Source organism: Eulemur rufifrons, chromosome 30 (genome assembly GCF_041146395.1).
Source record: "Eulemur rufifrons isolate Redbay chromosome 30, OSU_ERuf_1, whole genome shotgun sequence".
Taxonomy (NCBI): Eukaryota; Metazoa; Chordata; class Mammalia; order Primates; family Lemuridae; genus Eulemur; species Eulemur rufifrons.
Genome location: NC_091012.1, coordinates 84,933,609 through 84,957,108, shown reverse-complemented (window position 1 = coordinate 84,957,108; position 23,500 = coordinate 84,933,609). Strand labels below are relative to the sequence as shown.

Genomic DNA, 23,500 nt, shown 5'->3' with positions numbered 1-23,500 from the left:
TAAACCAGTAACCTTGTGTCTCCCTCTCCTCCCCTCTCCTCCTGCCTAGCCTATCTGGAGCCCCTTTCCAACCAGCCCCCATCCCCTCCTCCCTGTCAGACTCTGAAGTGTCACTCACAGTGTTTTTTTTTTTTTTTTATGCTTCCAACAGTTTCCAAAACAAACAGTGGAGACTGTGACCAGTAGGGTATTCACTCAGTCGGATGCAACAGTATCTCCCAATCCCAGCGGCCTGAGCCGCAATTGGCGGCAGGTCAGCTCCCTAAAAAGGCCCTCGCTTGCCAATCTCTGTGCTCTGGCAGGTCCTGGAATCAGGGATTTGAAGACTGATGGTCCACACATGTCCACTTGGAGGGAGAAGACCGCAAAAGGAAGGGGGACTAGACTCTGGAGGACTTAGACTCCAGTTAGATTTTCCTCTCCTATCATTTTGTCTATTCAAAGAAAAAAATATGTATATATAAAAATTACACACACACACACACACACACACACAGAGAGACATACGGAGAATTTTTTTCTTTGAATACAGATCCAGAAATTGTTTTTCGGATTTGGGTTCCCCTCCCGCCCCCCTTTCCCTCCCTCGTGCCCCTTTGTACCCTCCCTCTCTCCCCCTCCCTCCCTAACCTAGATCAGGTTGAAACTTTGCAGCGCAAATTCCCTTCCTCCCCTGCAGGGATGGCTCTGAGCTCTCGGGCGCACGCCTTCTCTGTGGAAGCCTTGGTGGGGAGACCCAACAAAAGAAAGCTGCACAACTCAAGAGAAGAGGCGCAGCCTGAGCTGCAGGAGAAAGAGGGAGGAGAAGAAGAGGAGGAGAGAAGGAGCGACGCTGAAAGGAAAAGCAAACAGCCCAGTAAGTACCCCCACTGCCCTGAGCCTACCGCCTGCGATGGCTGGATCAGCATTTCACCGCTTGGCTCGCTGCGCTGCGCTGCGGAAAGGCCGCTAGTCCTACCCTAAAAACTCCTGGCCCAGCCCGGACAACAGCACTGGGGGCCGCGGGACACCTCGGCCACCTGGCTGTAGGGGAAGCTCCAGTGCCTCCGAATCTCGCCTGGAGTACTGCGGTTCCTTTGTGGTGAAGGGGAGGGTCCCTAAGTGCTTGTGGAGAAGTGAGGCTCACCGCCCCCCCCACCGCATCCCACCCCCCGCAAAGCCCTGAGAGCCAGAGGGTCGCTTCGCTGTGTGCATCGTGGTTGGAAGCAGCACTGGTCCCCAGATGCTGTGGGGATCCAGCCTCGGATATGAATGTCTCCGGGAGAGTCAGGATGGACAAATCCAAAAACAATACAAAACAAAATCTAGGCGGGGGAAGTCGCACCTTTCATGGGGCACAACCTTGGTCCTTCTCTCTCCATTAACAGACCACAGAGGGTGTTGTGGGGAACTTAGTGATACGCCCACAGGGTTCCTGGGGAAGGAGTAAGGCTCCCATGCTCCAACATAGGCGCCAGCGAGAAGGGGGTACGCGAACTGTGAAGCTCCCCCAAACTCTGGACGTCTCTGTGTCCAGCAGAAAAGCAACCAAAGACAGAGCCCTCAACAACTGCTTTCTCTGGCGGCGGCGGCGGCAGCGGCGGCGGCGGCGGCGGCGGCAGCGGCGGCGGCGACGACTACAACGGCAGCAGCAGCGAAAATCTGGAAGAGAAAGAGGTTATTCAAGCAGAGCTTCAGGGATCCGAGCTGTGGAAGAGATTCCATGACATCGGGACTGAGATGATCATTACCAAGGCGGGCAGGTTAGGTTCTGCCCAAGCTGTTCACAAGGGTCACATACAGTAGGCACTTAATGTACCCCTCTGGTAAGATGTGGAGTCTCCAGTTTTATGCTCTAGTATTCCTCCACCCCTTCCCCCCAACTAGCTGGCATATATTAGAAAGCCATGGCCCCTCAATTTATCGGGCTAAGAGGCACCTAGCCCCATATAAGTGGCTCATTCTTCCTTTCCTGTACACCATGACTCCAAGAACTCACTCCCCCAGTTCCTGCCAGTATAGAGTAGGACAAAAATTAGAACTTCCCAGGCAGGTTCCATGTGCTACCCCCACATCTCAGACTGTGGCCAGGCCTTTCAGTTAAAGCCTCACAGATATCAGTGGACAATATCGCATCTCAAAGGCCTCGATGCCCACTGTCCTAGCCCAGGCCACTTTGAGGGGGAGCTTTCACATGACGACCTTTTGGCATGGGGCAGCCCCTTCACAGCAGGCAGCTGGGTGATTTTCTCTGTGTGTGAATCTTCCTAATTTCAGACTTTCCCAAATATACCTCAGAGAAAATACAGCTGAAAACTCAGGGAAGAGGGGCAAGTTTTTCTCTCCTACTTTCTCTTCTGTAGCTTTTTATTTTGGTGTGTGTGGGGAGGGGTGGGAGCAGAGAATGGACAAAGCCTTCTGGTAAGGATATTCTGTTCCACTCAGAAATACAGGACTTGTACAAGCAAACATACAGCTAGCAATCTTTACTCATGTAACAAATGCCATTCCCTGAACCTGCCCGTATAGTGAGTCCATTCTCTTTTTGTTGGAGTCAGCATTTGTCCACCACCACCACCCCCATCCCCTTCCAAACATCTCTAAAGGCTGTTGGGTTAGTCCCTATTTTCTTTCCCACAGGCGGATGTTCCCCTCTGTTCGGGTCAAAGTGAAAGGGTTGGACCCACGGAGGCAGTACTGTGTGGCCATCGACGTGGTGCCAGTGGATTCCAAACGCTATAGGTAACTGGACCCATAGGATGGTACTTCCAGGCCCAGGCTGGGGTCTTATACTCAGATCTTCAGACTTGCAACCTAACAGCACTATTTTGAAAACTCTATCATGGGTGGTGGGGTAGAAATTGCTCTCCTGTGGGCTTTGGGAGTTGAATTTTCTCATAAAATTAGGGTTCACAGTGAAGGAAATGCAGACTTGTTCCTTTCTCCATCTCCCTCTCTTCCTGGAATTCGGGCATCAATTAGAGCTTCAGTGTAGCCCAAGCCTTTCACCTACCCACTACTTTGGCCTTGGCTGTATAAACTGTGAGAATGTGGGCTCCTGTGGCCAGGAAGGAAGCAGTTTGAAGGAATTTGGGGAGAAATGTTTGAGGCTCCATGTGAGCCAGGACTTCTGGGGATGTACTGGGCTCTGGGCTGAGTTGCTTTGGCAGCAGGAGCCCAGAAGGATGACGTGATTTGCCATCCAACATCAGTCTAGTGGTTATTGTGCCTAGGCCTATCTTTTCAGCCTTCTTTAGTCTTTTGCCTGAAGCAGTGGTGGGGTCCCAGAGGGTACAAGAACTCTTTCCTCTTTATATAAGCCCTCAATTTAGAGCAAGCTAAAAGTGGCCCAGTTGTTCTAGCGCTTTGACTCAGGGGCTTGGGGTAAGAGTGGGGTTTGAGAGCTGCCCACACACAGCCTGTGATTGATCCAGCCAGTGGTGGATACGTGGTTTCCTAAGGAGGGAATCCTCCTTGTGTCCATTGCTGGTTTTGAGGGCAAGAAGAAGATGCAGCTCATGAGCCTGCTGGGGCTGCAACCTGGAAACAGCAGAACAAACTGTTTGCTTCTTGAGTTGCAGCTGTCTTGGGAATTCTGCGCACAACTGAGGTTAAGAGTGGAAATTGGAAAAATCAGAAAATCAGCCTGAGGCAGCAAGGGGCAGGGTCCCTAGGGTTTTCTGCATGTGAAGCCTATTGGTGAGAAAACTTTCAGGACCACTGGTGACAGTGGGCTGGACAGAAACCCTCTCTAGCCCTCCACTTCTTCTCCGTCACTTCACACCCGCTAGTGGATTTTTTCTGGCGTCTCTGTGCAGTAAAACGAGTTAGATCAATTTCTGTTGCAGTTTTTGTGAGGAAATACAAACCAGACTCAGAAATCCCATGACATTTTATTTGCCCTGGCCCTTCATTGCATTTTGATGACATATGCTTATTTACAGTTTGTTTTCTCCCCCTGAATGCTCTTTGGAAAAAGTTGGATCTTCTGCTACTTGCCTTTGGGATCAGCAGGCTAACCTTGGGCGAAGCCCTTAGGATGCGAATCCTGCAGCCTGCCTCCCACGCTCCTGGCTTTGGCCTGCTGCGCCTAATGCCACAACCCACACCTTTTCAGGTACGTGTATCACAGCTCGCAGTGGATGGTAGCCGGGAATACAGACCACTCGTGCATCGCTCCCAGATTCTATGTCCACCCAGACTCGCCCTGCTCTGGGGAGACCTGGATGCGGCAGATCATCAGCTTTGACCGTGTGAAACTCACCAACAATGAGATGGACGACAAAGGCCACGTACGTGAGCGCAGTACTTTGATCTGAGGAGGGAGGTGCCAAGGCTGCCGCCCACCAGTCTCCCTAGAGAGGCCAAGGAGGCTTCTCCCAGATGCAGTGTTGTGCTATTTAGGAACTGTCCAGGCTCTTCCACCTGTGAGTAAAGTAGCCAACTTACAGCTCCTGAAACCTTTGTTTGGCATCAGAGAGTGCTGGCCACTGGGGATGGTGAGCACTGGGAGTTTGAGGACCAAAAGAGACCTGTTTAAGCCAGAATGCCTGGTCTGGGAGAGATGGAGGGAATGGTTCACCAGGATTTCAGGCGGTCACCTTGGGCTGTGATTGCCTTCCCTAGGCCACGCAGTGGGATGGGCACCTTCTTTGTGGTGTGGTGTGGTGGTAGGATGCAAGCAGGGAATCCAAGAATGCTGCCTAGAAATCTCTCCCACAACTCACCCCTATGGAAAGCCTTTTCAGGTCGAGTTGGTCTTGCACTTTCTTCCTAGGTGTGCCCCTGCTTCTGCCCTGCCTGGCCTGGCATTGTGCCAGTCACAAAAGGAGAGAGAAACTCCTGCGATTAGGAGATAGGGAATGTCAGAAGGTTGTCCACCATGTCCAGGCTTAGCAGTTACTGCCAAGGAAACCCATGGCAGGCTGTCAGATCCTGGTGATACTTCTACATCAGATGGTCACTCACATTTGGAAGCAGAGAAGGGCCCCCATATGAAAATGGAATCACTGCTGCCAGATGCTGCTGAGATGCCTTTCTCTAGAAAAAACTTTAGCACTGAGGGCCTCTGTTGGGGCCAAATAGCACAACAAAGGCCTTTGCGTGTGGCTACCTGAGCCTCCCCCTTAGCCTCACCTTTGTCTTTGTGTTTGCCTGTGTTGGGGGTCCTCATGAGAGGAAACCAGTTTTTCTGACAGTATTTGACCATTTCTCCTCCAGATCATTCTGCAGTCCATGCATAAGTACAAACCCCGCGTGCATGTGATAGAGCAAGACAGCAGGGTTGACCTGTCCGGGATTCAGTCGTTGCCCACTGAAGGAGTTAAAACGTTCTCCTTTAAAGAAACTGAATTCACCACGGTAACAGCTTACCAAAACCAGCAGGTAAAGCTGGCCAGGTCCCGGGCAAATGGGAATGGCCCCAGAGGGACCTTGGGATAGAGGCTAACTGCACTCTATAGATTGTATTTTCCACAGTTGAAAAAAAAAATCATAGTTTTATTGCATTGTCAAGGCAAATTTGATAATGAATTATGTGAATCTTGTGTGAGAAAGGAGAGCAGAAGAAAGGGAGCCAGGAGATAAAGGAGCTAACCATTCCAAATTTGGCCTAGCAATATGCTTACATTTATTTAAACTGTCATGTTATACATTGCAAAGTCTTTTGCGGTTGTAACTACTGGTAATTTTGTTGGTACTGAGAACAATGAATTTATCTTTCTCTCTCTTTGAATCCATAGATTACCAAACTAAAAATAGACAGAAATCCTTTTGCTAAAGGATTTAGAGATCCTGGAAGAAACAGGTAAGCAACATAACAATGACATCTGATATTTATATAGCTCTTTCGCAAGTATTAAAGATAAGGAAACTGTGGCTCAGAGACTCAGAAGCTCTAAATTTTCTAACTAGTAGGTGGTAGGAAAGAAACCCAGATGTTTTGTCTCCAAAACTTTGCCTCTTCCCGCACCCTACCCTACCCACTTTCAAGATATTGCTTATTTTAGAACCTGGGTTTGATTGAATTTTATTCAGAAGTCTATCTATAAAAGAAAAATATTTCAAATATATAACAAAATCACTCAAAAGTTTATGAAAATCATTTTTGGAAATTGCATTCCGGGGTTGCTGAAAGTTGCATCTCTTTTCTAGGGGTGTATTGGATGGGCTTTTAGAGACATACCCATGGAGGCCTTCTCTCACTCTGGATTTTAAAACCTTTGGTGCAGACACACAAAGTAAGAAAACTTGTAATCTTCAGTTTTATTTTTACACATTAATGAAACAACAACAGCTAGGACCTTTGTACCAAATACTACACAAAGTAATAAGTACATGCCAAAAAATGTGTGTTTACAAGCAATGGGTGTATATCTACCTCCATGCGGAAGTAAGAGGCAAAAAGGGGGAGGAGCTGGCATGAAGGAAGAGAATAGAGTTGCAGTAATGGTAGACTTATTAACATTTGTCTTCTTGAGTTATCTTACATCCGGAGATTTCCAGATCTCATCTGGATTCTTCAACATCTCCCTGTCTCATATTCTTTAAGATATGCCCATGGTGCATTTGTGGACTGATTTGCAAATATGTTAGCTATTCAAATAAATATTTTATGTTTTATGAGAAACTTTCAGCACATGTTAAAATGATTTCCATTAAATTACACTTATCTCTAATTTTCCTTTTTTTGTTGGTGGGGAAAATAAATATTAAAAATAATACCAAGTCATCAGAATTAATTTAGTTGCCACAAGCATTTAAAAATATTTGTAAAGTATTTGTTCTCAGTATGCTATGTGACTAAATAATAATATTTAGACAATATAGGCTTTCTGATGGAACTATGTGTACCTTCATTTATTCTGACATTTAATAATAAACTGAAGAATTTTATTTGCAAACAATATGGAAGTTTTTTACCCTATTTGTCTTTTTTACTCTATTAAAGTTGCTTGTCTTTGAACAATTAATTCAAGGTCATAATTACCAAGCAAATTGACATTATAATTGGGTTGAGGTTTACATGACACTGTAGCAACCAGCTGAAATGTGAAGAAATGAAGTCTAATAGTTTTGTGAAATATTTTACTGGCTTGACTGTATTGATGTGTTTAGGGAGTTGCACAGAAAAATATGAATACTTATTTTATGGTATAAATTTGATAGCATCTAGGCAGTATGCTTTTAAAATATCCAAGTCAATGCAATGGTCATTAATAAAGAAAAAATTTAAAGATGATCATTAATTGATAATTTAAAATATGCAGTTTTCTGAATTATTTAAGATGTCCAGAATGTCCTTAAATTGGAAAGAAAAGAGTTACCAATTTTTAAGATAACTTTTGAATGCCTTATTATAAAAGATATTTTTACCCTGTTGAAGAAGGATTAGGCTATGTCACAAAATAGTTCAGAAAAACAATAGTGTTGCAAAAAACAAAACAAAACAAAACAAAACTCTGTTAAGTCCAGTCAATAACCAATTATTTGATTGAATTAAAACATTTACAAAAATGAAGTTTAGAGTCTAGATGTTTTTGGACCTTATAATTACCCCTAATTTTAGTTGAAGCTAGGCAACCATTAAAGATCACTGGACATCGTTGATATAAACACTTTCGTTCTTATCTTGTTGTTTCTTAACTCGTAAAATTATCTTCAACTCTTAATGTAGTGTGCCATGGAAGTCTCCCCATTCATGGTTTTTATATAAGGAAAAAAAAGCTAATGCTTTCAAATATATTGTTTTCATTTAAACACGATTATTTTTGTGTGCACTGGGTTTTTATAAGAACAAAGCTGTCTATAGAATCTCAAACAACCAAATTGTTCAATTTACTTAATTACTTATTTTAGTAATTTTTTAAATTTAAAAATAAAAGCTAGTTTGTATTTCTAAGATATTATTGACCATGAGTCATAATTGGGCTTCTTCTGTAATTCATTGGATAAATGTGATTCAAGTACCTAGTACATCCTTGAGCATACTGAATGCTCAATACATGGTACATAGTAGTAGTGCTAAAAGTACTTGTGGCAGTAGTAGGGATATTATATTCAAGTTGGTCAGAGGAATGAGCATGTCCTTTTCCACAGAAGGTAAAAGAACTGTGAATTTACAAGGAAAGCTTATCTAAGAATGAAGCAGGGATGGTGATGGATATGATTTCTTATTCAGCAGGAACAACAAATTCATTGTTCATTGACTGAATTGTCATTTACAGGTGGAAGCAGTGGTTCATCTCCAGTGACCTCTAGTGGAGGGGCTCCCTCTCCTTTGAACTCCTTACTTTCTCCACCTTGCTCTCCACCTACGTTTCACTTATCTACAAGCTCCCTTGGAATGCCCTGTCCGGAGACATACCTGCACAATATCAGCTTGCCCCTTTGCTACAAGATTTGTCCAACTAATTTTTGGCGACAGCAACCTCTTGTTTTACCTGCTCCTGAAAGGTTAGCAAGCATCAACAGTTCTCAGTCTTTAGCCCCACTCATGATGGAAGTGCCCACACTATCTTCCCTGGGGGTAACTAATTCAAAAAGTGGTTCATCTGAAGACTTCAATGAGCAGTGTCTACAAGCACCTAATTCTGCCAATCAAATGTTATATGGATTACAGACACCTGGAAATATTTTGCCACCAAACCCTATTGACCGGGAAGCACTTGGTGGTTCCTTCCATCCTTCCTACGGCTTTTATAGGTACAACTTCTCTATGCCATCTAGACTGGTAAATGCTACCAACCATCTCAAAATGAATGACAACAGTCAAGTTTCTTTTAGAGGAGGCAAATGTAATCATACTCATTGGTATCCAACAGTTAACCATTGCCTTTAGTGAAACAATCACATTCCTAAAACAATTACGTGTTAGCACATATTTTCTTTATTTGTAGCCAAAGAAATGTCAACAGCTATTGGGCTTAAAAAGCATTGTTACCAGATAGCATTACTCTGTTATGCATCTAAGTGCCTTATCAAATGTTCATGAGGAGTTGTTTATAATGTCAAATATGACCTGTAAGCATCTCTGATTACAGTGACCTTGGGCCTCGAAATAAGATACTCAGTAAATATTATTTGATGAGATAGCCCACCAGTGAAAATTGATTCCAAGTGATGAGATTTCCAATTATACTGAAGCCAGCTTACCATGCCAACTGCATTTTATATATTGACAATGTCCAGAAGAAGATGGATATAATTCCTATGAAAGCAGTGAAGCAATTTCAGTTTGATCTAGGAAGACTGGCTTCATTGTAATTACCTATCTAGTAATTGTAGAAGAAAATTTAATTGTTCATTTGCCTTATACCTTTATACTCTGCTGTTGAAGGAACTTCTAATATCAATTTTAAGGTTCAAATAAGGACATAAACTTTCAAGTATTATTTGTATTATTCTTTGTAGGCCAAAGACCATTTAATCCTGAAGGAACAAAAAGATCAAATGAAAAGTAAAACATTCTAAATAAGTTTGATCTTTTATTTGCTTGTATTTTTGGATCATTCCTAGATGAAGCTTGTTTACTTATTCCTTTAACAAAGTTGTCATTTTACATGCTGTTTACAAAAACAAATTATTATAGTTCTCCAAGAAGACTAAGACATTGTTTTGAAGGGGGAGAATACATTTGAGTCATAAATATGAAGGTAACATTACATTGGAATAATTTAATTTTACTCTTGTGTGTCAGTCTTGGTAAATTAGGCTAGATAAAAGTAGAATAAGACTTTATTTTAGTTAGTGAAGTTGAAAAGCTTCCTTTCACCAAACCCTAAATTTCTGAAAAGAATTATGAAGTATAACATATATATAGTCTGTATATCTTTAAGACGAATCAGATTTTGATTTTTATGACAGTAGCTCTAGCCATTTCATTAAGCCAAGGCTCTTCATATCAAACTGACATGACTTGATTTTTAACAAATGAACCTAACTACTTTTTCTAACTTTTCCAACACATATTAGGAAAAGCATATAATTATTACTTATTTTTCCCAAAATGATTATTTCATCCTAAATATGCTTTATAAATATGCCTTCTTATATATGTGTTAAAATTATATGTCCTTCACTCCTGGAGGTAGGGATAGAACAGCACATGATTGCATTCAAACAAAATATTCTAGTAAAGGTGAAATATTATTTGTGACCTAAACTAATTAGATATCTATTTCAAAAGTTTTTGAGACATAAGATCTGTACTACCCAGGTATATTAAAACAGGAGTTAAAAGCAAAAAGCACACTTTATTTTTGCCTACTCCCAAACAGGAAAGCCATAGGCTAACTTTAACTGGTAAAATAAGTTACTACTTTTTAAGCAGAAACTCCTATATCAGATTATAATGAAACATTCTGAAGGGCTACATGGGAGAACCTCAGTAATTGACACGAGAAAATATTAAACTGAGAAATTCAAAAAACGTCTGGGTTATTTTTTAGGGATTATTTAAATGAAGGTCATTAATTTGGTAGCTGCTCTGGAATACATATACCCCATGCTTTATGTTTAACATAACTTTATTATATAGTACCCATATAAAACTGATAATATGGAATTACATTGGTAATGATGATTAATATAAAGGGGCAAAAGTTTCAATGCTAGAAGCTAGGCACTTATGACATTTAAGCTATTTTATATAACATTCACAAATTTTAATTTTGCATTTCTAATTGAAGAAGTAACCAAGGAAAGCCTTCACAGAAAATGAAACTTGGAAGAAGGCTCAAGAGATCCAGTAAGCAGTCCCTTGCTTTCAAGCAAGTTGCTTATCTGAAGAAATCTGCTAACAGCTCTAATTCATGCACAATAAGTATTTAGTGCCCTTACCACTAAATTCTTACTCCTCAGTGGATGGTGCAAAACTCAAGTAACTTGGTAAATTGAGGCTATGGATATGGAATAACAAACTGCTATGGAATTCTGTCACTTTCAACTGCATCAACTAAATATTAGGCTTGCTTTGAAAACCTTCAAAAAACCAAAAGCCACTATGGTTAGACTAAGTGTGAAAGAGTTACCAAATAAAAGTGGCCAAATGATACTTAATAGAGCCCCAAGTTTAATGATTAAAACCTCTATTCTAATATGGTTTGATCATGCATATATGTGCACCTCTTCCCCCTTTTTAAAAAGAGAGCATCTTAATTCAGCTAACAAAATTTATAAAATCTGATTAATAACTTGACTTGGTTATTTGACTTGCCCCAAATAAATCTAGGGAAAATAAACTTTTAATCAGCTCTCTAAAATTTGCATGTTCAGTTAGGACATAAGTCAATGTTACTTTATCCTTGAACAACCCTCAGTCAAGCTCAGACCTGTAGCCAGATTCCCTGGTCAGGAAGGTATTTTGTGGAACAGTGTGTCAAGCTGAAATCAAGAGCCTAAAATTTGAACCTGGTTGCAGAACACATGTCTACTTGGGTAAATCCTCTATTCATTACATTTTAAAGACCAATATAGAATTTTAGATAACATAAAAAGAGAACCTCAAACTCTTTAATACTACTATTTCTTTTCACCATATGGATAGGTTAAACCCTCTGGAGATTATATTTTACAATCCAATATATAACTTTAGATTATATAATTTTAGAGCCTTCAAACTCATTAATATCATTGCTCCTATTTACTATGCTCCAAAAATTAAGAAGTTTATTTTGCCCAAGCTATGAAGGTACATGTTCATGATAGTTCACTGCTATTAGGCATGGGTTCTACATGTGTTCTGGGAATGGACATGACTTCATTCTTTTGTGAGGTAAGCATGTCTGTGGCATGAAAAAAAATGAACCATTAGAATCAACAAGTGATGACTCAATGATAGTCTTTAAACTATCAGAGTCCTATGTGCTGACAACTTGACAAGGTTCCAACCACGAATAAAGACAAGCATCTGCACTTGAAATTATGGAAGATTTCTGTGTCATACTCCTAATTGTTTTCATTATGCACTTTGGGGATAATCACAGTGCACATAAAGCAGGTAATACATATCTTTGATGTATTACTGGTGTAATGCTGATCCAGAACATTACTGAAATAAACATTTTGTATAAATATTTAAAATATTTTTACAAAAGTCTACAAATTTGCTGATGTCAAATTTAGATGCTTTAAGACAATAGAGTTACATGTCTATGCATACAGTAGGGTAATATGGAGTTGTTATCTTCTTACTAAATCTCTCTAACAAGTCTTTTCCATATCTGAATATGCAGTTTGATAAATTCCAGGTGTCACACTAGAAAATGTGTATATATTAATTATATATACGCACACACAAATATATGTATAATATGTGGTGTTTTAGTTTAGTTTTTAAGTAATTTACACTGTGTTGTTTTTTTCCCTCCACTTCCTAAAAAGAAATGCTACAAAGAACACTACTCATTGCATACTTATGCTATTAGTTATATATACTTATGAGAAATGGCAGATTTAAACATACTTAGAAATGTCTATTTGCATGTACTGTACTTTGTGAATTGAATTGACAGGGTGAAAGTACAATATTTTTACTCCAATTTAGAGATATGTTGCCTTTGTGCTAAAAAATCTTCAATTAGCCAAAATAACAATAATGTCCTGGTATACAGCAACAGTTTACCAGTTGATTTTACTGAATTTAATATGTTTATTGGAGCAGTTTAAAACAAACCAAATGCATAGCTTAGGCAGTTGGCTTTGATATAACTGCCTTGGTATACATTTAATCTTAGGGTTGGTCTGCAAGTAAATTATAATTTGTATTAAAACTGTGCAAATAAACATGGTTTGATGACAACATAAAACAGAATAGATACAATAAACATTTGAAACATACACAGTATTAAAACTACTTACATGTGTGGTGCTGGCCAACTTTTGACATGCTGTTTCAATAAAATATTGAAAGGAAAAATACTAGTATCATTTCCTTTCAGAGTTTCAAATGTTCATGTTTACAAATTTGTACTTCACATTAATATGTAAACACACATTATAGTGAGCAGATGTACAGAGAATAGTTACAGGATCTTTCCACTTAGTTTAAATGTATTTACATGCCTATTGGCTTTATTTTTAAAGTGCCTAAAAGAGTTGGGAAACTTACAGTTAAATATAATACAAAATGTTGAAATTATAGTAAAATAAGTTGTATCATTAAACTTTTTAACCAAATTATTATATTGTTATTGTTAAAGATGGCAGAATTTTGATTTTGTATTTAAGATCACATACTTATGCACATGATAAAGTATAACATAATAGTTTGGTTATAGAGAATGGTGTAAATAATTCAAAATGTTACTAGAACAAAAAAAGAATAAAATCATGAGTCTATAATGATTAAAAGTTAATGTCCTTAAATATTTTTTATTGAACACATAATTCAGTCTATCTTTAATTTCATGGTCATTCTTTGGAAAATGTTGCTGTTTTAGTATTTATCTTTATTTAAATTTTGCCTGAAATTGAGTTTTCATATTTCTTTTATGACATAAATATTTTGTGACCTTTCTACCAATTACACTAATCTGTAATCAAACTGGTTTTCTACTTTATTGAATTTTGTACATTTTTAGGAAAAATTGTTTCATAAAAACACCAACAAATATATTACTCCTTGGAAGAGGCATTGGTTTCTCAGTAAGACACAAGAAGAAGTAGAAAAGAACCTCACTGTTACATCTACACTAACGTTGTATTTGGTTTTCTTTAAGTGAACCCATATACAGGCAAAACAATGTTACGTTAATAGCTATATTTTGTAAAACTCAGGCTGGATTCTCTTCAAATCAGCATACTAGGCAGGAGAAGGAACTGTTTGGCAAAAATATCATCACTTTGTAACTTGTCACCATGATTCTTTTCTACAGTTGTATGTTAGCGAGACAGGAATAGGGATTGGGTGTGATAATTCAAAAGGCTCTGTGGGTCCTAGCACCACATATATGAGATTAGGATAAAATAATTCAGTGTTTGCATTCAAGTGTTGTAAACAAATTTAGCAGTTCCATGGGTGTGATGAATGAGGGCCATTGCCCAGAGCCCTTGGCCATTCAAGGTACAGGGTCGTCAAGTGGGTGGTGGGTTAGGTTGTACCAGAGGATGCTAAAAAAGGCCTAAAGCTTCACGCACAGCTACTATGTTATATTTTAGTTTAGTGATTCATATGCATGTCTCTCCTATTAGAATTGAGTGAGGAAGAAATAATATTTTTAAAATAGCATTTATTTATTTTCCAATTTTTAAAAGTTTACCTATGTATTACAGAAAACTGAAAAACACAGGAAGAACAAAAAGAAACACAAAAAGATCATAAATTACAAGAAGTTTACAGTTTGACTTCTAGTCATTCTGTATGTACTACACATAATTGAGCATTTTTATATGGTTGAGGTCACACAGTATAAATGGTGCTTTTTAATATCATGAATATTTACCAATTCAGGGTCCCAAATCCATGAGTATTGTGATAACCAGGAATATACTAAACTATTTCCTTCTTAGTACTTGCCTGAGAATTAAAGAAAAAAAAGTAAAAGTATACACTAAACCAAACTAACAGGATAGAAATGTTCTTTCTCTCCTTTCTTTCTGGAACTTCCATCATGCATATGTTGATATACTTTTTGGTGTTCCATAGTTATCTGAGGCTCTGTTCATTTTTCTTCATTCTTTTTTCTTTCTGTTCTTTGGACTGAATAATCTCAATTGTTCTATCTTTAAGTTTGCTGATTCTTTTTCTGCCAGTTTGATTCTTCCCTTAAGCTTCTGTGTTAATTTGTTCATATTAGTGAACATATTAGTGGTGCTTTTCAACTCCATAACTTCTCTTTGGTTCTTTTTTATGATTACAGTAGCTGATTTAAAGTCTTTGTCTAGTTGTGGTTTTGATTTGCATTTCCCTGATAAATAGAGATGCTCAACATTTTTTCATATGTTTCTTGGCCATTAGTCTGTCTTCTTTTGAAAAGTTTCTGTTCATGTCCTTTGCCCACTTTTTGACAGGATTGTTTGATTTTTTTCTTGCTGATTTTCCTGAGTTCTATATAGATTTAGCACCTATTGTGTTATCCTGGATAGAGCTGAAGCCCATTCTTCTAAGTGAAGTATCACAAGAATGGAAAAACAAGCACCACATGTACTCACCATCAAATTGGTACTAACTGATCAACACTTATGTGCACATATGGTAGTAACATTCATCGGGTGTCGGGCAGATGGTAGGGGGCAGGAGGGGATGGGTATATACAAACCTAATGGGTGTGGTGTGCACCGTCTGGGGGATGAACACACTTGAAGTTCTGACTTGGGTGGGGTAAAGGCAATATATGTAACCTAAACATTTGTACCCCCATAATATGCTGAAATAAAAAAAATAAAGTCCTTGTCTAGTAAATACCCCATGTGTGCCACCTCAGGGATAATTTCTTTTCATGGATTTTTCACTTGGGTATGGGCCATAATCTCCCATTTCTTTTCATTTGTCATATTTTTTTTGTTAATAACAAAATATTTTAAATAATATAATGTGGCAACTTTGATGATAGGATTCCTTCCCTCTCCCAGGATTTGTTGTTTCTGTTGTTGTTGCTGCTGCTGTATTTGTTTTAGTGATTTTTAGACTAATTCTTTCAACTCTGAATTTTTTGTTGTATACTGCCATTGAAGTCTCTGCTCATTTAGCTTAGAGGTCAGTTAATGATTGACAATGATTTCTTTAAATCATGTGAACCATTATGTCCCTCAGCCTTTGCAAGTGGCTCTATCGGGGCATGCCTTCAATGTTCCAGGAGGCAGTTTACTTCTCTGCCTTTCTTGTTAACTTAACTTTCTAGTTGTACAGATCCTCAAAGTTAGACATACGTCAGAGGGCCTTCTCAAGTTTTTCCTGGGCATAAACATAGTACTTGGCATGTATGTGGCCCTCTAGATTCCCAGGAATATGTTGCAGCTTTTCAAAGCCTACTATAAATATTTCGTTGTCCAGCTTTTCCTTTTAGATTTTTTTGGTCAGTGTATTGTTAGGCCCAACTGATGTTGTGATCTTAGATATATGTGCTATTAAGGAATTGTCACCATTTTTGGCAAATGCTCTATGGAAAAGGTTTTTCCCACAGTGTGAGCTCTGAACTCTGAGTCAGTATCAATGAAGATGAGCCCTGAGAGTATAGCTTTTTAGGGATACCAAATATAAAAAAAATATCAAAAATGACAATTTTCTGGGGATTACAATTTTGAGGAGCTCCAAACTTGTTTTGCCCCGTCTAATGTCTGCTAGGTTGCTAATTTTCACAGATAAAATACCTGAAAGACTGTTTGTTTTAAAGTTTACCTCTGAGCTTGGGAGGGGAAATGGGAATAGGACAAGGTAAATAACACCCCAAACCTTGGTGTTCTTACCAATATTTAGCTGTATTTCTAGAATAATCCTCCTCTGATTATTCCAAGCTTCTGGTTATTTGCAGAGTTCTGAAAAAGTTGATTTTGACAAATTTTTGCCAGTGTTCTGGTTGCTTCACGGAGGAATGGATTTTTGGAAGTCCTTACTCTGCCATTATACAAGTGCTTCTCATTGGGATCTTTTAAATTACAAACCCAGTTTTTATTATGGTTATATGATTATTCTCACTATCCATTTATTTTGGTTCAGTTTTTATATTTTGTGGGTTTTGGGGTATTGGTACACTTTTTTAAAAATGTTGAATTCATGGACATAAAACTGTTTTCAATATTCCATTACTATCCTTGTTAAAGGCTGCAAGATCTGTACTGATATACTCTTTTTTATTCCTAATATTGGTGATTTATATCTTTTCACTCTTTATCTTTTTCATTCTTGCTAGAAGTTTTTGAATTTTGTTGATCTTTTCAACAAATCAGCTTTTAGATTCATTGTTTTCTTCTGCTTTTTAAAATTCTCCATTTCATTAATTTTCACTTTGCCTTTATTATTTCATTCCATGTGCATACTTTGGATTTATTTTGCTTTTCTTTTTCTAGTTTCTTAATATTGAAATTTATGTTATTAATTTATGGTCTTTCTTCATACCTAATGTAAGCATTTAGTGCTATAAAGTTTGCTCTCAGTTCTGATTTAGCTGTTTCCCACATAATTTTATATATGGCATTTTCATTTAGTTCTACATATTTTTTGTTTTGAGATTTATTCTTTGTTTCATGGATTGAGCAGATATTAATATATGTCACTTGTGTAGGTGGTCTAACAAATCCATTTCCAAACGTCATTTCCAGAAGACATTTCTAAGATTTTTTTTTTTACCAAAGCTCTTTTACAAGACATGTGATTTACTTTTTTATTATTTAAAAATATTAAGGGGGTACAAATGTTTTTGGTTACATGGATTACTTGTAATGCTTGAGTCATGGTTATAGGTGTGCCCATCCCCCAAAACAGTGTTCATTGTACCCATTAGGTAGGTTTTTGCCTTCCCCTCCTCCTCCCTCGCCCCTGCTTGATTTCCACTGAGTTTTACTTCCCTCTGTGCACACGCGTGCCCATTGGTTAGTTCCAATTTAATCATGAGTGGATTAAGACATGAATTTTCTAAATCAACATTATCATACCCCCTCAAAAGTTGAGAACATTTTTTTTATGTCACATATACAAGTTTTTCACAACCAACCAGTAAATCTTCCCAAAGAGTGGTGTGTACTTCATGTTGCTCAACTGTAGCATGTTAGTTTATCATTTTTCTTTTGCAATATTAAGATCTGATAGAATGAAGACCAATTGTCACATAGCTGATGACTGCTAATTTCTCCATCTCTGTTCAGGGGCTCTGTTCACCTTCCATCCATTGCTACCTTTATCCATCATTGTTGAGACAGGGTAATGTTTCATATAAATGGAACACAGTGTTTATCCCAGTTCCCCAAATCTGTGCAGCATGGCAGCCAAAGGCCACCATTATTCTTGCCCCATCCCACTTGCTGCTCAATCAACCAGAATAGGATCAGACTCAAGGAGGCCAGAGGTGTTTGCCATCTGTTCACAGTGAGGGGACACCCTTTCCTGAGGTCCTGGGCCAGGTTGGTGGATGTTTGAGAGGAGGGCTCTAAGTCCCAGTATGACAGGGTTGCTGCTTGCCCTGGCCTTTCAGCTCACTGGTTGTGTTGGGGCCAGTATGGCTCCAGGAGTGTAAGACAGGCTCCACTTCTCACTGTGATATCTACCAGAATTCAAAGGTATCATTTTTATCTGTACCCAGCACAGAATCTATCATAAGTTGGTGCTCAATCAATGCTTGTTGAGTTCATTTCCATCTCTACTAAAAATAGAAAACATTAGCTGGGTGTGGTGGCACACGCCTGTAGCTCTGGCTACTTGAAAGGCTGAGGCAGGAGGATAGCTTGAGCCCAGGAGCTTAAGGTTGCAGTGAGCTATGATGATGCCACTGTACTCTAGCCCGGCAACAAGTGAGACACTGTCTAAGAAACAAAGAAAAGAAAGAAAGGAAGGAAGGAAGGAGGGAGGGAGGGAGGAAGGAAGGAAGGAAGAAAAAGAAAATAAAAAGAAAGGATACATAGTATGATTTGTACTGAACCCAGTGTCCGGTAGGAATGGCACTTGGTAGCAGGCTATGCAACTGTTGAATTGAGCAAAGGTCAGAGGTAGTTGCACCTAAGAATGCAACAAAATGAATGCCACATCTGGATTTATACATTCTCATCACAGGCTTTCCTTGTTCTGTATTGAAAAGTACAGATTAAAGTGTTTCATGTCGCAAAAGCAGCAAGAGTTCCCGAATTGATGTGTATGCTATTGATGGGTTATAGGTGTGCTGATATTTGTGTTTTCTCAGCACTCAGAGTGATAGGCCAGGACTTGAAGTGCCCATAGTGTCTCAGTAACTTTGGCTTTACAATTTAGATGTTTAAACTATGGTTGATGATAAATCCCTCAGTTTAGGCCAGGGTTGTCAGGGGTTAAGATGGGATCTTCGAGGGCCTTGCCTACTGGAACAAGCTTTAGAGGTCTAATCTGGCTCACAGTGGGGGGAGCCGATGGACCATTGGAAGTGTGTTGGTAAGAAATCACTGCAATAGTGCTACTTTATGTGGCAGTTGTGTACAGGATGGATTGAATAATAGATGGTCAGTTTCCAGAAATGAGCAGTGCTACAGATTTCACTGTGCTAGGCTTATTTCTGCTTGTAGGCAATAAAACTACATGACCAGAAAAAAATTCTAAGGTTATTAAGCTTTTTTTAACCTTTCATCTTACCTATCCACGTTCTTTATGAGTCTAACATTAAACTGAAGGTGTTCATTCTCTAGGTTATCTGTCACACATAGAATTCTGTCTTTGACATTTTTAGGAGGCCTCAATCTACCTGTATAAAATATGCAAGATTTCAACTTTCAGTGAAATGATTTAAACTTCAGGCTGCCACCAAAATTTGAGAGAAAAAAAATATTAGCTATTTCACAGAGGACTTTACATTTCATTAAGCCTTTCTTAAGATGTTTGAATTACTTCCCACTATGAACTTGCTTTCAAGACAAGAAGCTGTTCAAACTCTCCTATTTGTTAATTTAAGAAGTCTTTGGTAGTTTGTGTTTTTGCTTGTCATTTTTCCTTTATTTTACTTTGCAAATCTAAGAAAAATAATTCTAATAGCAATTTTATTTTCCTTTATGATGTTTGCACCAAATCTTCTCCAGCAAAGGTTGGGTGGGGGATGGGGCTAATCGTCTACAATTTCCTCAAAGTCAAACCTAACAGCTGTAAGCACTTAACGACTAATCAGCTCAATCCAGCTCACCTGTGTGAGTGATCCTTGACAGCTCCATCTGCTTTGAGTCAGGGTTTTTTATTTTCTTTTTCTTGTTTTTTTAAGACTTAAAGGGAAAAGAACTAATGAACTTGTAAGATTACTTTCAGCTATTTTGAGTGTGATTCAACGTACAAACTGTTTTAAAAGATACATTTACTTTAATGCATATTTCTAACAAATGGACACCATATAATTGGCAATAAATACCATTGACAACAAATATAGCACACATGAACAGAAAGTTAGATATGGATTCCAAAAGAGAAATTGAGAAAAATTAGCTAAAAAGAAAAAGTCTGAGTCTAAACCTTTTTGAAAATACAAAACATTTATGAAAACTATTTAATATGACAGCAATTACCATATAGCTAAAGTAAATGCTAGGTCTATTAAAAAGGGCAGGTCTTTAATACCCACAATGATGCTAACATTGTATTAAGCATGGATATGGAAATTGAAGAGGTTACAGAAGAACAAAAGAGTGTCCTTATTATTAATATTTTAAAATGAAATGTGGCTTTTCCATGGATTAGGCGGCTAGTGAGGTGAGGTGGAAAAATTATTAATATGATTTGCTTCTACTCTTACTTGGATTCTTTGATATTGATCCAGACCACTTCTGTGTGGAAGCTGACATCTGATAAAAATATAAAAAAAAACTCACCCAGACAATAAAAGCCTTATTTTCTCAAAAGAACAACTATGAAATACATTTTACATATAGTTAAGTCTAGCTGTAATAAGAATCTACTATTGAAAAAAAAAAAAAAACCTTTACAATTGAGAAACTCCAGCCTGTTCCCACACATTCATTCATTGTCCTTTATAATAGCCCCATTTAAGTGAGCCCAATTGATTTCTCACTAACATCAAAGAAAGCCTAGGGTGCCTTGCCCAGAGTTAGTAAGAATTAGGGGTAGACTACCTGGCTTGATCTAAGGTCCAGGTGCTCTCCATTAAATTTCAGGGCCAGAACTGAAGAAAGGTTAACAACATCTCTTCCTAGGCCAAAGAGAACTCTGCTCTTTCTCCTCTTCTGAATTTTCAGATTAAATTATGATGAGTATAAATATTGGGCACTTTTTATACCCAAAGGAAGAACTCTTTAGTAAGCCACTTGCTTGGATTTCAAAGAACTACAGAGTATCAGAGCTTGAAGGGCCCTTTAAAGTGTTATTTGGTGAAGTCCATCCTTCCTTGTACAAATGGGAAGACTGAGGTAAAGAGTGGTGGACAGATTGGCTTAAGATTTTTTGGAATAGTTTTCTGCTAAATGCCACTGGAAATTTTCTGGGAAAGTTATCCCCATAGGTCTATATTTTAGTGGCTTGCTCTGTGGATTATCTATCAACTTATAAACTATTTGGCTGCTGAAATGATTTGAAGATTCTGTGAAAATATTTTCTTTTTTTTGTCTTTTTCTTTTTTTTTTTTTAAGACAAATTCTTGCTCTGTGGCCTGGGCTAGAGTGCCGTGGCGTCAGGCTAGTTCACAGCAACCTCAAACTCCTGGGCTCAAGCAATCCTTCTGCCTCAGCCTCTCGTGTAGCTGGGACTACAGGCATGCGCCACCAGGCCCGGCTAATTTTTTCTTTATATTTTTAGTTGTTCAGCTAATTTATTTCTAATTTTAGTAGAGACGAGGTCTCACTCTTTCTCAGGCTGGTCTTGAACTCCTGACCTTGAGCGATCCTCCCGCCTTGGCCTCCCAGAGTGCTAGGATTACAGGCGTGTGCCACCACACCCGGCCCTGTGAAAATATTTTGTCTTTCAGAAAAAAGTCTCTTCAAACAAATGCTATGTTCACACACACTAGTCTTTGCCAACAACTCAGCACCTGCTTAATTTTGTTCATTCAAAGCATTTGACTTTCAAAGGCATAAATAGTGAAAGGCCATATTGCCTTAGCAACCAAATTAACCAAATAAATTACTCACTGTTTCTTCCTTGACCTTGTCCTTCAAATCATTCCAATATTCACTTAAATAGGAAAATGTATAGCTGCTTTATGATATTTTCCAGAAGGCAGTTTCTTAAATTTAGTATTTTAAGAAAATATTACATGTTTTCAGGGATTTTTTACTAAAGAGTTTTAAATATAATTGTTACTAATGGACAGAAGTAAAGGTTTTCAGAGTAAAATGTAGTGGCTAAAGCTTTGTAATTATAGCCAGAAGAGCTGAGTTGTGTCTCTGTTTGAAGAAATAATGAACAAGTCACTTGACCACCCATGTTTAGTTTCCTCAACTATAAAACAGTACAAACAGGACAGTAACTACTTCAGAGGGAGTTCAACAAGACTACATGAGATAATGTATATTGTCAACGGAAAAGAAGCCAAACTCTGTCAAATAACTTAAAGAGGTTTATTCTAAGTCAAATTTGAGGACCATGGCCTAGCGCCATACCCAAGAAGCCTTGAGCAAGTGGACTCCCTGTGGTTGGGTTACAGTCTGGTTTTATACATTTCAGGGAGACAGGAATTACACATAAAGTCGTAAATCAATACATGGAAGGCTTACATTGGTTTGGCCTGAAGAGGTGGGACATCTCAAAGTGTGAGCTTACAGGTTATAGGTGGTTTTAAAGACTCTGATTTGTAATTGGTTAAAGAAATGAAGCTTTGTCTAAAGGCTTGGAATGCTTTAAGTTAAGGAAGTCTGTTAATCAGGGACAAGCCACTGCCCAAGTACCCAGACTCAAATGATTTGTTATGTAAATTGAGGACCTGCAGGTTTGTCTTGTATAGCCTTAGGCCTGTTAATGAGTTACAAAGGATGTCTACAAGAAGGGAGGTGGGCATGATGAGGCATGTCTGGCCTCCCTTCTCATGGCCTGCAAGGGGGTCCATTCAGTCAGCTGGGTGAGGGGAGCTTAAGCTTTTATTTTAGTTCACAATAACAATGTGCTCAGTAAACTATACAATGTTGAGCCTAAGAAATATTGATTTATAGAAATGCCCCCTATATTTTTAGAGACAGAAATGATTTCAGGAGTCTTGCAAGGCTTTGCCCTATAGGAAAATGTAAACGTGTTAGTTCGCATATCAAAAGCTGCCTCGCCTCAGGAGGGCGTCTCAGTGGTCAGTAGCAGCTGCATTCCAAGGTGATGCTGCAGTCTCAAGCCTGTGGTTCTCACCTGCTTTGAAAGACAAAGCAGGTCTTGCACGGAGCCATGGGATGGGAAGCTGATCAACAAAGACAGGCCACTGGAGATGAGAGCTAATCAGAGATAAAAGTTGATCAATAAGATATGCTGCTGGAGCCAGGGCCCAGACAGAACCATGCAGTTAAAATAAATAGCATAAGGGACAGCTCATGCTTGACTTCTAAAATCTCTGTTACACAATAACCAGAGCCACGATGTCTCTGTTTTTACTAAAGTGATAGCCTTATTATAAAACTTAGAAGTTTGCCCTAAGAAGATTTTATAACCCTTTGTTCACCTAGACAGAGTTAGTTAAGGAACCTGTAGAAGCCTTTTGGAAAACTTTAAACCTAAACCAAACTACCTGTTATTATGTAAACCCTGTTACCCCTGGCAACCAAAACTCTGTACGTTATAAATATCTGTGTAATACTTCAGTCAGGGTTGCATTTGTGACGGGAAAGATCTGTAACCCTCCGGGCATGCTCCTTGGCCTATCTTCATAAATCTTTACTTTATAAACTATATTTTTGTTTCTGTGTATTATTTTTATTTCTGTTTCCTACTATTTTT

The 23,500-nt window shown here is 38.7% G+C and overlaps 1 protein-coding gene across 1 annotated transcript; it reads left to right on the top strand.

The window, feature by feature from the left end:
• Positions 1–681: 681 nt before the first annotated feature.
• On the top strand, positions 682–8,818 carry TBX22 (T-box transcription factor 22). Its single transcript, XM_069464004.1, has 8 exons — positions 682–856; positions 1,517–1,742; positions 2,620–2,721; positions 4,097–4,271; positions 5,200–5,364; positions 5,721–5,785; positions 6,133–6,218; positions 8,205–8,818. The coding sequence occupies exons 1-8, from the start codon at positions 682–684 to the stop codon at positions 8,816–8,818; spliced, it is 1,608 nt and encodes a 535-aa protein (XP_069320105.1).
• Positions 8,819–23,500: the final 14,682 nt, after the last annotated feature.

Coding starts and splice junctions, on each gene's coding strand:
- TBX22 (XM_069464004.1), top strand. CDS start 682: ATGGCTCTGAGCTCTCGGGCGCACGCCTTCTCTGTGGAAGCCTTGGTG. Junction 857..1,516: donor AAGGAAAAGCAAACAGCCCA/GTAAGTACCCCC, acceptor CTCTGTGTCCAG/CAGAAAAGCAACCAAAGACA. Junction 5,786..6,132: donor AGAGATCCTGGAAGAAACAG/GTAAGCAACATA, acceptor TCTCTTTTCTAG/GGGTGTATTGGATGGGCTTT.